Source organism: Pongo abelii, chromosome 19 (assembly GCF_028885655.2).
Source record: "Pongo abelii isolate AG06213 chromosome 19, NHGRI_mPonAbe1-v2.0_pri, whole genome shotgun sequence".
Classification (NCBI taxonomy): domain Eukaryota; kingdom Metazoa; phylum Chordata; class Mammalia; order Primates; family Hominidae; genus Pongo; species Pongo abelii.
In genome coordinates this window covers 8,036,633-8,050,337 of record NC_072004.2, presented here as the reverse complement: position 1 = coordinate 8,050,337, position 13,705 = coordinate 8,036,633, and the positions used below count along the sequence as shown (strand labels likewise).

The window sequence follows — 13,705 nt, the reverse complement described above, 5'->3', positions numbered from 1 at the left end:
GGAGAGTACCAGCATCTAGAGAAAGACATGGTAATGCTGGGTACACGCAGGTCAACGGTCTATAGATATCACCAAAAATGCCCTTCTAAGTGGTGGACAGTTTACACTCCCACCGGCAATAATGAAGGACACCCATTTTCCCACAACCTTAACGCTGACTCCTACTTCTACTGTTACCTGCGGGTAAGTCTGCAGCTATCCTGGAAACTCCGGAGTTGCAACTCTGCAGCAACCTCGCTCCTCTGTCTCCTCGAGGGCAAGAATTCAAACGAGATAAAGGCAAGGTTTTTGCTTTTTCTCAAGACAGAGTCTTGCTCTGTTGCCCAGGCTGGAGTGCAATGGCGCGATCTCGGCTCACTGCAACCTCCGCCTCCTGGGTTCAAGTGATCCTCCTGCTTCAACCTCCCGAGTATCTGGGATTACAGGCACGCGCCACCATGCACGGCTAATTTTTGTATTTTTAGTAGAGACGGGGGTTTCACCATATTGGCCACGCTGGTCTCGAACTCCTGACCTCGTGATCCGCTCCTCCTCGGCCTCCCAAAGTCTTGGGATTACAGCCGTGAGCCACCGCACCCGGCCAAAGGCAAGGTTTAAGGCAGAAGGCAGAACTGATTTTAAGCAAAGTGAGAGTTTATTACAAAAGACAGTACACTTAGAAGAGGACCAGGCCGGAGACTTGAAAAATCAAGTGCCCCTTCCTTCCTTTTATTTGTTTAGAGTTTTTTTTTTTTTTTTTTTTTGAGTCTCGCTGTGTCGCCCAGGCTGGAATGCAGTGGCACAATCTCTGCTCACTGCAAGATCCGCCTCCCGGGTTCAGGCCATTCTCCTGCCTCAGCCTCCCGAGTAGCTGGGACTACAGGCGCCCGCCACCACGCCCGGCTAATTTTTTGTATTTTTAGTAGAGATGGGGTTTCACTGTGTTAGCCAGGATGGTCTCGATCTCCTGACCTCGTGATCCGCCCGTCTCTGCCTCCCAAAGTGCTGGGATTACAGGCGTGAGCCACCGCGCCCGGCCTGTTTAGAGTTTTTATACCCCCTACCTTCTCCCGTACTCTCTGTCTCCTCCTCAAGTTCTTCCCTTGAGCGGGCTGTGGCTTAATTGCCGCATGCGCAGTGGCCTGCCGACGTTTGGGAGGGACCGCATGCGCAGTGTTTACCGAAGTCCAGCGCATGCTCATTAGGGGCAATTCTCCCTTTCTGGTCCAGAGCCCCCACAGGAAGGTTAGATACTGATCAAATTCAACCATTTTCCTTTTTCACTGCACATACTTAAAACCTTATAGGGGTGATGGCTTGCTAACTCCAGGTGTTTTCTCTATTGCAAGACTCCTCTTATTCCCGGCGCCAGCGATGGCCATTTATTATCTCAGACGGATAGTTGTATGTCTGCCGGTCCTTCACTCGATGAGAACCAGACAGCTTGGGAGTTCTTCCCTTCTCCTGCTTTATGTCAGAGGGACAGATTTCTAATGGCTTGACCATGGCTTGACAAATGCCCAACATACCTGGAGGCCCTCTTTCCTGCCTTCATGTCTACCTACTCTAACACTACAAAGCATCCCCATTATATTGGCTTTTCTACTCCCGAAAACACCAAAGCTCCCCACAGCTCCCACACTAGTGATCCCCCTCTTCTCTGAGAAACAGCAGAAGCAAACAGGGGTCTTGTACATTCCAATCACCAATTCCCCCAAGTTACCTCTGTTCACCTATTATCTGCCTTTCCCTTTCTCAAGTGGTCCTGTCAGGGAGCCCCTCCAGATATACTCTGAACCCAGGCCTCCTACTATTCAACAACTTCATTCCAGTAATTGTCCCCTTTCGCTTTTCTACCATTTATATATATGTGTGTATATATATATGTGTGTGTGTATATATACACACACATATATATCCATATATATCCATATATATATATGTATATCCTTTTTTTTTTTTTTTTTGGCTGGATAATTCTCATCACCATACAACATCTAGCATCAAAAAAAAAAAAAAAAAAAAAAAATAGGCCAGGCAGTTTGGCTCAGGCCAACTTTATATCTGTAAGCTCTGCCTCAATATCTGTGTGGAGAAGAGTCACGACAGACTGACACGGGCGCAGCCAAGGTGTTGGAGCAACTCACAGGCCAGACCCCTGTGTTTTCCAAAACTAGATGCACTGTTAGATCTTTTGTTTTCAGGAGAAATGAAAAGATTACTGTTGACTGCACAGTTCCAGGGGCCAAGGCAGAAGAAATCCTGGAGAAAGGTCCAAAGGTATGGGAGTATGAATTATTTTTTCTTAACTTCTCGGATACTGGCAACTTTGGTTTTGGTATCCAGGAACACATGAATCTGTGTATCAAATATGAAATCTTTGGCCTCGACTTTCTTTCTTTCTTTTTTTTTTTTTTTGAGACAGGGTCTCACTCTGTCATCCAGGCTTGAGTGCAGTGGTGTGATCACAGCTCACTGCAGCCTTGAACTTCTGGGCTCAAGCAATCCTCCTGCCTCAGCCTCTGGAGCAGCTGGAACCACAGGTGCACACCACCACACCCGGGTAATTTTTTTTTCTCTTGTAGAGATGTGGTCTTATTCTGTTGCCAAGGCTGGTCTTGAACTCCTGGGCTCCAGCGATCCTCCCACCTCAGCTTCCCAAAGTGCTGGTATTACAGGCCTGAGACACTGTGCCAAATCCATGGTTTTATTTTTATTTTATTTTTGATATGGAGTCGCTCTGTCACCCAAGCTGGAGTGCAGTGGCACAATTTCAGCTCACTGCAACCTCCGCCCTCCGGGTTCAAGCAATTCTCCTGCCTCAGCCTCGCCAGTAGCTGGGATTACAGGCGCGTGCCACTGTGCCTAGCTAATTTTTATATTTTCAGTAGGGGTTTCACCATGTTGGCCAGGGTGGTCTTGGACTCCTGACCTCACGTGATCCACCCGCCTCAGCCTCTCAAAGTGCTGGAATTACAGGTGTGAGCCACTGTGCCCGGCCCAGCCCATGGTTTTATTTATTTATTTATTTTTATTTATTTATTTTTTTTGAGACGGAGTCTGTCCCCCAGGCTGGAGTGCAGTTGGCGCGATCTCGGCTCACTGCAAGCTCCGCCTCCCAGGTTCACGCCACTCTCCTGCCTCAGCCTCCTGAGTAGCTGGGACTACAGGCACCCGCCACCACGCCCGGCTAATTTTTTGTATTTTTAGTAGAGACGGGGTTTCACTGTGTTAGCCAGGATGGTCTCGATCTCCTGACCTCGTGATCCGCCCGCCTCGGCCTCCCAAAGTGCTGGGATTACAGGTTGAGCCACCACACCCGGCCCAGCCCATGGTTTTAAATACGACTCCCACATTTATATTTCTCACTTTGACGTCCCTATCAAGCTTGAGACTAACACATTCTTGGCAATGTAATAGGCTTCTCAAAGTGAGCATACCTAAAATAGTACTTTTTTTTTTTTTTTTTAGACAGAGTTTTGCTCTGTTGCCCAGGCTGGAGTGCTGTGGCATGATCTCGGCTCACTGCAACCTCTGCCTCCCGGGTTCAAGAGATTCTCCTCCCTCAGCCTCCTGAGTAGCTGGGATTACAGGCACACGCCACCATGCCCAGTTAATTTTTTTTTTTTTTTGTATTTTTAGTAGAGACGGGGGTTTCATCATGTTGGCCAAGCTGATCTCGAACTCCTGACCTCAGGTGATCCACCCACCTTGGCCTCCCAAAGTGCAGGGATTACACGCGGGAGCGACCACGCCTGGCCTAAAATAGTATTCTTAATTCACTGCCCACCCAATCAAAAAAGTTGTAACTTCCCCATCTCAGTCAATAGCACTATCATTTACCACCCAGTTACTTGGGTCCAAAACCTAGAAATCATTCCTGGTTTCTCTCGTTTTTCTTCCTCACCTCCCCAGATCTTCCACCTCTTCCTATTGCCAACCAAATCCATGGAGAGGCCCACCTTTATTACACACACACCCCATCACTCTCATGCTGGTTCAAGCCACCATCCTTTCTGGCTTGGGTGATGATAACAACCTCCTAACTATTCTCTCTGCTTCTTCTGTTGCTGCCTCCTAGAGTCCATTCCCCCAACAGTCGAAGTCACAGCATATCATTCCTCTGTTCAAAACCCTCCTTTGGTTTTTCGGTGTATTTACAATAAAATCTAAACTCCTTATCATGGCTGGCAAGGTCCTATCTTCAGGGGTTATCAACAATGGCTGCACATTAGAAGCATCTGAAGGACTTAAAAAGTAAATAGGAGACCAGGCGCGGTGGCTCATGCCTGTAATCCCAGCACTTTGGGAGGCTGAGACGGGCGGATCTCGAGGTCAGGAGATCAAGACCATCCTGGCTAACACGGTGAAACTCTGTCTCTACCAAAAATACAAAAAAAAAAATTAGCTGGGCGTGGTGGTGGGCGCCTGTAGTCCCAGCTACTCGGGAGGCTGGGGCAGGAGAATGGCATGAACCGAAGAGGCGGAGCTTGCAGTGAGCCGAGATCGTGCCACTGCACTCCAGCCTAGGCGACAGAGCGAGATTCTGTCTCAAAACAAAAACAAAAACAAAAACAAAAAACCCAAAAACTCCCAGGCCTTGCCCTAAGACATTCAGATTTCATTGATCTGGGTTGAGGCTGGAGCATCCATGTAGTTTTTAACTCCCCAGGTAGTTCTGGGGGGTTCAGAAGCCCTGCCCTAAGAGTTCTGGTCCTTCTCCACCAATCGATGCTCCTCTCTAACTGCTCTTCCACTTCCATCACTAAAGCTCTGATCTCGGCAGCTCATGCCTGTCATCCCAGCACTTTGGGAGGCCGAGGCGGGTGGATCACCTGGGGTCTGGGGTTCGAGACCAGCCTGGCCAACATGGTGAAATCCCATCTGTACTGAAAATAAAAAAAAATAATAATAAAATTAGCCGGGCGTGGTGGCGGGTGCATGTAATCCCAGCTACTTGGGAGGCTGAAGCAGAAGAATCTCTTGAACCCCGGGGGTGGAGGTTGCAGTGAAGCAATATTGGGCCATTGCACTCCAGCCTGGGCAACAAGAGGGAAACTCCATCTCAAAAAAAAAAAAAAAAAAAGAAAACAAAGACATCATCTCCTCACAGGTGAAAATTCCAAGTATCCAGAGTAAGAGCCATCCCCAAATGTAATGTAAAACCATGGCATAATTCTACATGCCATATAAAACCTGCATTCCACCCCCATCCCACTCAACAAGCCCCACAGACAATACAAGGGCTGGTGTCCTGGGGTATGGGGAGAAAACTGTCCTAGTTGACATTCTTCTAAATGCTGAGCATAGCTGACTGGGGCATTTGTTCATCTTTGGGACTTGATGATCACCTTACCTTCCCACTGAATGGAAGATGCCAAAAAAAGAAAGCAGAAATGATATCCAGCCTTGCTTGTTCCCCTGATAGGTCGGCAGATAACTTCTCTCTACTTCTGTGAAGTAATGTGGGCACTGGCAACATTGGGGGTGGATAATCTGCCCCCCACCCCTACTTGGCCTATGGAGGGGTGAGACCTGTGGACGATCGAGCTTTCACTTTGAGTCAGCATACCTCACTTTGAATTACTTCTCCATTGCTTATTAGCCATGTGACCTTGGCCAAGTTATTTAATTTTTGTATTTTTGTGAGTCTTTTTTTTTTTTTTTTTTTGAGACAGAGTCTCACTCTGTCACCCAGGCTGGAGTGTGGTGGCGCTGTCTCGGCTCACTGCAACCTCTGCCTCCTGGGTTGAAGCGATTCTAATAGAGACAGGGTTTCGCCATGTTAGCCAGACTGGCCTTGAACTCCTGACCTCAAGTGATCCACCTGCCTCGGCCTCCCAAAGTGCTGGGATTACAGGCCACCGCACCCGGCCAGCCACTGCGCCCGGCCTTTTGTGAGTCTTTAAGATGGAAATAACAGTCATTTCTTACGTATAACATGGGCTGTTCCCAATTGCATTAATATACATAGACATTTTGTTTTGTTTTGTTTCGTTTGTTCGTTTGTTTGTTTTGAGATGGAGTCTCACTCTTGTTGCCCAGGCTGGAGTGCAATGGCATGATCTCGGTTCACTGCAACCTCCACCTCCCAGGTTCAAGCGATTCTCCTGCCTTAGCCTCCCAAGTAGCTGGGATTACGGGCATGTGCCACCACACCCAGCTAATTTATATATTTTTAGTAGAGACGGGGTTTCACCATGTTGGCCAGAATGGTCTCTAACTCCCGACCTCAGGTGATCTGCCAGCCTCGGCCTCCCAAAGTGTTGAGATTACAGGCGTGAGCCACTGTGCCTGGCCCATACATAGAAATTTTTACTTTCTAAAAACTATATTTTAAAATGCTGTTGGGGGCCAGGCACAGTGGCTCACGCCTGTAATCCAGCACTTTGGGAGGCCGAGGCGGGCCAGGCGGGGCGAGGTGGATCACGAGGTCAGGAGATCGAGACCATCCTGGCTAACACGGTGAAACCCCATCTTTTCTAAAAATACAAATAATTAGCCAGGCGTGGTGGCGGGCGCCTGTAGTCCCAGCTACTGGGGAGGCTGAGGCAGGAGAATGGCATGAACCCGGGAGGCAGAGCTTGCAGTGAGCTGAGATCGTGCCACTGCACTCCAGCCTGGGCGACAGAGTGAGACTTCGTCTCAAAAAAAACAAATAAATAAAATAAAATAAAATAAAATGCTGTTGGAGGCCAGGCACTGTGGCTGAAGCCTGAAATGCTAGCACTCTGGGAGGCCAAGGTGGACGGATCATCTTAGGTCAGGAGTTTGAGACCAGCATGGCCAACAAGGTGAAACCCCGTCTATACTAAAGATAAAAAAATTAGCCGGGTGTGGTGGCATATGCCTGTAGTCCCAGATACTCGGGAGGCTGAGGTAGAGAATCACTTGAACCTGGGAGGCGGAGGTTGCAGTGAACTGAGATGGTGCCACCGCACTCCAGCCTGGGCAACAGAGCGAGACTGTGTCTCAAAAACAACAACAACAATAAAACACACAAAAAAAGACAATACATAAGTGAATGAACATAGCTGTGTTCCAATAAAAATTTATAGACCTTGAATTTTTTTTTTTTTTTTTTTGAGACAGCGTTTCATTCTGTCACCCAGGCTGGAGTGCAGTGGTGTGATCTCAGCTCACTTCAACCTCTGCCTCCTGGGTTCAAGCAATTCTCGTGCTTCAGCCTCCCGAGTAGCTGGGACTATGGGCACACATCACCACGCCCGGCTAATTTTTTTTTTTTTGAGATGAAGTGTCGTTCTGTCGCCCAGGCTGGAATGCAATGGAGCGACCTTGGCTTACTGCAACCTCCGCCTCCCTGGTTCAAGCGATTCTTCTGCCTCAGCCTCCCGAGTAGCTAGGATTATAGGCACCCGCCAATATGCCCGTCTAATTTTTGTATTTTTAGTAGAGCTGGGGTTTCACAATGTTAGTCAGGCTGGTCTGGCACTCTTAACCTCAGGTGATCCGCCCACCTCGTCCTCCCAAAGTGCTGGGATTACATGTGTGAGCCACCATGCCCGGCTTCCCGGTGAATTTTTGTACTTTTTGTAGAGACAGGGTTTTTGCCATGTTGGCCAGGCTGATCTTGAACTCCTGACCTGAAGTGATCCGACCGCCTCGGTTTCCCAAAGTGCTAGGATTATAGGCATGAGCCACCATGCCCAGCCAACTTTCATATTCTTTAGATTATTTTCAACAGCTGGGCAGGGTAGCTCACGCCTTTAATCCCAGCACTTTGGGAGTCTGAGGCAGATGGATCACCTGATCTCAGGAGTTCAAGATCAGCCTGACCAATATGGTGAAACCCCCATGTCTACTAAAAATACAAAATTAGCCAGACATAGTGGCACATGCCTGTAATTCCAGCTACTTGGGAGGCTGAGGCAGGAGAATTGTTTGAACCCGGGAGGCAGAGGTTGCAGTGAGCTGAGATTGCGCCACTGCATTCCAGCCTGGGCAACAAGAGCAAAACTCTGTCTCAAACAAACAAATAAAAACATAAAAGCATTCTTAGCTCATGGCCATATAACAACAGGTGTTGAGCTGGATTTGGCCCTTGGGCCATACTTTGCAGAACCGTACTGTAGTGGACACTGTGGTAGCCTCCTGACAGCCCCTCCTGCCTTCCCATTATGTCGCAACTGTTTGAATTTGGAAGGAACTGACCCATCCCTAGCTCCAGGAGGAGCATAACTAATCAGTTAATTCTTTTTTTGAAATAGGGTCTCGCTCTGTTGCCCAGACTGGAGTGCAATAGTCCGATGATAGCTCACTGCAGATTCAACCTTCTGGGTTCAAGCAATCCTCCCGCCTCAGCCTCCACAGTAGCTGGGACTCCAGGTGTGCAGGTGTGCAACACTATGTCTGGCTTTTTTTTTTTTTTTTTTTTTGAGACGGAGTCTCGCTCTGTTGCCAGGCTGGAGTGCAGTGGCACAATCTCCGCTCACTGCAACCTCCGCCTCCCGGGTTCAAGTGATTCTCCTGCCTTGGCCTCCAGATTAGCTGGGATTACAGGTGGGCGCCACCACACCGGGCTAATGTTTTTGTATTTTTAGTAGAGACGGGGTTTCACCATGTTGGCCAGGATGGTCTCGATCTCCTGACCTCGTGATCCGCCCATCTCGGCCTCCCAAAGTGTTGAGATTACAGGCGTGATAATTTACATTTTTAAAGGATCATTCTGGTTCTCTATTGAGAATAGACTGTAGAGAGGTGAGGGTAGAAGAAGTGAGACCATTCGGGAAGCAACTTCATTTATCCAGGCCAAAAATGATGGTTGTTTGGACCAGGGCAGAAACAATGGTAAGGATGAGAAGTGGTCAGATTCTGGATGTATTTTCGAGCAGAACCAACAAGATTTCCTAAAGGATTGGCCATGGATTATGACAAAAAGAGGAGTCAAGTACAACTCCAGGGTTTTTGGCCTTAGCCACTGGGAAGATGGAGTTTCCACTTACTGAGACAGAAGTCACCGTAGTAAGAAACAAGGTTTTGCGGGGGAGGTGGTGCGATAGGGGTGGGGCAAGGAACCAAATCACAGGAAGAATAAAGGTGGGGCTATCTTTAGGCTGGCACAGGAATTCAAACGCTCTCAGAACTCATGCCTCTTCATCTTTTGTCTCTGGTTCTCTTCCTTATCAGCCTCATTCTTTCCTTCTACAGACAGTGATCTCCTGGACATGAAAGATGGACAAGCTGATACCCAGCTTGAGCTCTCAAGAGAACAGAAAGGCGTCTCAGACTCTCCACAAAGCTAGAAACAAACAACACTGTGGAGGATTTTTACTGGTCATACCTTGGGTCATGTGCCTTTCCCTGAGCCAATCTGCAGTCAGAAGGATGAAGTACTCTAATTGGCCAGTTTTGGGTCACGTGCCTGTTCCTGGCTGTCATTGCACCAACACATCAGGGAATGGGGAGTTGAGGAGTGAGGAGCTTCCCCTACACAGAGAGACGTTGGGTAGCCCATTTCTCCGCTAAAATCTTCAAGATACATCTAGAATGCATCCATCCACATCATGCTAGGCTGAGCTACTATCACCTGGTACTTGGAACCGCCTCCTCACTGGTCTACCATCTCCCTTGTAAACATTTTCTACAACAGCCAGTAATCCCTAAACATGAATCCCATCACATCACTCTCTTCCTGTGCTCAGCTTCCCATTCTCAAGGGAAGTCCTCCCATCTTCTAAAGAATATCTACCTACCCAGCCCAATTATATATGAGCTTTTTAGGTTTTTTTTTTTTAGGGCCAAGGAATGACAGGTTTTGTCAAGCTGCAGGTGACTATAAGATACAGACAGCTGACAATTGTGGACTCCTCAGGCGTGGTGAAAGATTGAGCTACTATCATTAGGGTTGGCTGGCTAGGACCCCGGCAGGCACCTGGGGATAGTAGTGCTGGGAAGTTCTGGGGAGTTGCACTTTTGAATGCTGGCATGACACTGCCTCAAGACATCTCTCTATCCAAATGGAAAGAACAACCACATCCTTTGTCAGCTAAGGAGAGTTAGCAAACTGTTTTTATTAAATACTGATGTCTGGCCGGGCACGGTGGCTCACGCCTGTCATGCTAGCACTTTGGGAGGCCAAGGCGGGTGGATCACTTGAGGCCAGGAGTTCAAGACCAGCCTGGCCAACATGGTGAAACCCCATCTCTACTAAAAATACAAAATTAGCCGGGCGTGGTGGCGGGCGCTTGTAACCCAGCTACCCGGGAGACTGAGGTAGGAGAATCGCGTGAACCCAGGAGGCGGAGGTTGCAGTGAGCCGAGGTCGCGCCACTGCACTCCAGCCTGAATGACAGAGTGGGACTCTGTCTCTAAATAAATAAATAAATTAATTAATTAAAAAAATACTGATGTCTCCGAGCTTTGGCTGTGTTGCAATTTACCTTTCCAATGTCGCTGCACCATTGCATTTAGAGGAAATCTCCATTCCCTAACAGGAACCACAAGGCCCCCTGCATGACGTGGCCCCTGCTGCTTGTTCAGCTCCTTGGCTGGAAATCCTTCCCCTTACCTTGCTGATTTTGTTTTAGTCCCAATGTCTCCTGCCCCCTCACCTCAGTTTCTTGAATACGTCAAGACTTCTTTGTCTCTGAGAGGTAGCTCAAGTTTTCTTCCCTCTGCCTGGAGGGTGGCTGCGTCTTTTTGGTTCTTTTTAGTTAAAAGTCTCACCAAAGAGGTCTTTTCCTGACCCCTTATCTAAACTGGTGCCTGCTCAGTTATATTCTCAGTCATAACACCTTATTTCCTGTATCGCACATATCAAAATTTGTGATCATTTCATTTGTTGAATATTTTACCTCGTGGCAAAATCACACGCCATCCTCCAAGGGGCGAGACCCCTCAATGTGAAAGGGGCAAGAGACACAGAACAAGAGTGACAAACGCATAGGAAAGCCCAGAGGCCGCTGCCTTGACCATAGTGGGTCGCTCTGAGCATTTCAGTGATTAGGTCTGTTAACCAAGAAAGATAGAGCAAACCATTCATGCTCATGCTGGACTTCTGGTTTCCTTCTTTTTAGTCAACTAGGTTCAACCCCGATGGTCCAAGCATGATATGACATTTTCATCCTAAGAACCTCTCTAGGAACCCCAAGTGGGCTCCCCACTTGGTATTTTTGCTAAGCAATCACTGTGGGGTGGGTACAATTACAGGCAGAAAGAATCTGAGCCCCACCCCTCGGTACTCAGGAATTTGAGGACCCTGGTCTTTAAGATCTGCCCCATCAGCTTTCAGAAAGGGCGGGGCGACGGGAGCAGCTGTCACCTCCTTCTCTCCACCCTGCCGGCGTTCACGTGTGTTCCGCTGTGCAGTAACAGCTCTTCTTCCGGGACTTCCTGGTCGCCGCGACCAATCAAAATGCTTTTCCTGTCCTTACCATTGTCAGCCGCTGCCAATCGGCGGGCCTCTACCAACGCCCCTTAAAGGCGCAGCCACCGCCTCCGGAGCCGGGGCGAACCAATTCCTCGGTTGCGGCCCCCACCTGCAGTATGGAGTCGTCTCGGGGGCGGCCCGGGCCCGAGACGGACCTTCTGGCTGTAGCGGAACATCAGGCCCCAACCTTTGGCGGCGGGCCGGGCCGAACGTCCTCTGAGCCGCCCTCAGGCCTCCGGGTGTCTGGGAAGGAAGAGGCCGAGAACGTTGGGGGCGCGAACCGCCACCCCAGGACGTCCCCGAAGACGTCAAGCTGCGGCGTCGTCCACCGGCCGGAACGGGAGGCTCTGGAGAACGAGCCCGGCCCTCAAGGGACGCCGTCTGGGGCCGGGAGCCGCAGGGGGGCGCCGGGTGCAGAGCACGATCCTCCCCTGTCCTCCCGGCACAAGAACCCGGCGCCGCCCGAGGGCAAGCCCGCCTCCGGGAGGGACTGCCGTCGAGGGGGACCAGGCGGCGGGATGGATGTTGAGCAGCAGGAGGAGGAAGACAACGACGAGGAGGCGGCCGCGGGCGGCAGAGCCGGCCGCTCGCTCTCCAGCCGTCTTCAGGACAGCCGCAGCCTGGACGGGCTGAGCGAGGCGTGCGGTGGCGCCGGGTCCTCAGGGAGTGCCGAGTCAGGCGCGGGCGGCGGACGCCGCGCCACCATCTCCAGTCCCCTGGAGCTCGAAGGCACAGTGAGCCGCCACGGCGACCTCACCCACTTTGTCGCCAACAACCTGCAACTCAAGATCCGTCTGAGCGGCGCCCCTCCACCCCCGCCTTCTGCCCCTGCGCGGCCCTGCCCAGCGCCTGCACCCACACCCACACCGGCCATTCCCCCCATCGACCCCGAGGTGCTGCGGGATCTGGAGCGGTTGAGTCGGGAGCTGGGAGGCCGGGTGGACCGTCTGCTTCGCGGTCTGGGTGGCGCGGTGCAGGAGCTGACGGCGCTGAGCGTGGGCTGCATCCAGACCTACCGCGACGCTGTGGACTCCTTAGGTGAAGCCGTGGACATGAGCATCAAGGGCATGTACACCCTGCTGGCGCGCTGCGAGGAGCTGGAGCGGGCTCTGCAGCCGGTTCAGGGGCTGGCGCGCCAAGTCCGGGATATCCGACGTACACTGGAGGTGTTGGAGGCCCTGTGCAAGTGACCAGGAGGACAGGAGAGGCCGGGCCTGGCCAGGGCAGGGCCCAGCAGGACCCTAAGGACTCTTCAGGGAGTCCTGGTGGGAAGTGTCCACTGAGGGGAGGCCTGTGTGTTGGAGGCTCTTCCAGATGCGTTCAGCTGGCCCGTGCCCACTCGCTGGGCCTTAGGCTGGTGTATATGGGGAAGTTCTAACGGCTCTCCTGGTGGGAAGGGATGTTGCTCTGCTTGTATTCAGTTGGCCATCTGTAGCTACCCTGTTCTTCTCAACTCTCCTCCCTAGCTAGAGCACCAGCCCTGGGAACACAGGGCTTTAGGTCTGCTTGAAGGTGAGGACGTGACTCCCACACGTAATCAGGAGAAAGGGACAGAGGAAGCCCCAGCCCCCACTGTGGCTATCCTGACTCCAGTGGCCACATCTCAGGTGCCAGGGGCTGTGGGAGCTTGTGCCGTCCTTGGCCAAACACCCCGCAGGCAAAGATGCATCCCTGCTGATGGAGAGCCTTCTGCTTCTGCCCTCTGGCCCTCTACCATACCACTTCCCCAGCCAGAACCGGGGTGCAGCTAGGAGGAATGGGTTGCACGGCGGAGGGGGTGAGGTGGGAGGCGTCTCACTGCTCTCAGGGTTCAGGTAGAATGTTGCTGGTTTTGAAGCTCACCTGTTGTGGAGTGTTCTAATCACTTTTGGCTTTCTGAGTTTTTGTGGAATTAAAGTGCTGCTGCTGCGAAGGCTGAGGCTGAGTCTGTGTGGGGTTACAGTGATTAATAAGCCAAAGGAATGGGAATGAGGGTCGGTGTTGTTCACGCAGCTCCCTTGGGGCTGGTGCTGGGAGTGGGGTGGGGGTGGAGATGTCTCAGGCTCCGTGGGGAAAGATATGGTTCTTGCTCTTAAGCATCTGGTCTGAGGGGAAATGTGAGGACACAGATAATCACTCACAGGGGCCCAGAGATCCGGTAACCACAGAAACGTGAAAAAGATGCTCTAGAAGAGAAGGGGAAGAAATTGTCTTCTCAGGTCCTCATGAATAGGCAGGGGCTGGGTGGATTGGACGGACATCTTACCTCTGGAGGAAGACTGGGAACACTTGTCAGGTCCATTCCTGACCATTTCCCACACTCTGCACACCAGTGCCACGTGGTTTGAGACAAATTTG

The 13,705-nt window shown here is 50.9% G+C and overlaps 1 protein-coding gene and 1 long non-coding RNA gene across 4 annotated transcripts; both read left to right on the top strand.

Annotated features, from left to right (window-relative positions):
- The first annotated feature begins 1,202 nt into the window (after positions 1-1,202).
- Positions 1,203-9,895, top strand: LOC129051206 (uncharacterized). Of its 3 annotated transcripts, XR_008515292.2 has the most exons (4): positions 1,203-1,224; positions 2,184-2,259; positions 8,208-8,333; positions 9,148-9,895. It is a non-coding gene; the product is annotated as an uncharacterized LOC129051206 (long non-coding RNA). The 3 variants fall into 3 exon arrangements; XR_008515290.2 differs by lacking the exon at positions 1,203-1,224 and having other exon boundaries at positions 1,976-2,259; XR_008515291.2 differs by lacking the exon at positions 1,203-1,224 and having other exon boundaries at positions 1,976-2,259; positions 9,127-9,895.
- Positions 9,896-10,996: 1,101 nt separating this feature from the next.
- On the top strand, positions 10,997-13,280 carry BORCS6 (BLOC-1 related complex subunit 6). Its single transcript, XM_002827001.4, has one exon. The coding sequence runs from the start codon at positions 11,485-11,487 to the stop codon at positions 12,556-12,558; it is 1,074 nt and encodes a 357-aa protein (XP_002827047.2). The 5' UTR covers positions 10,997-11,484; the 3' UTR covers positions 12,559-13,280.
- Positions 13,281-13,705: the final 425 nt, after the last annotated feature.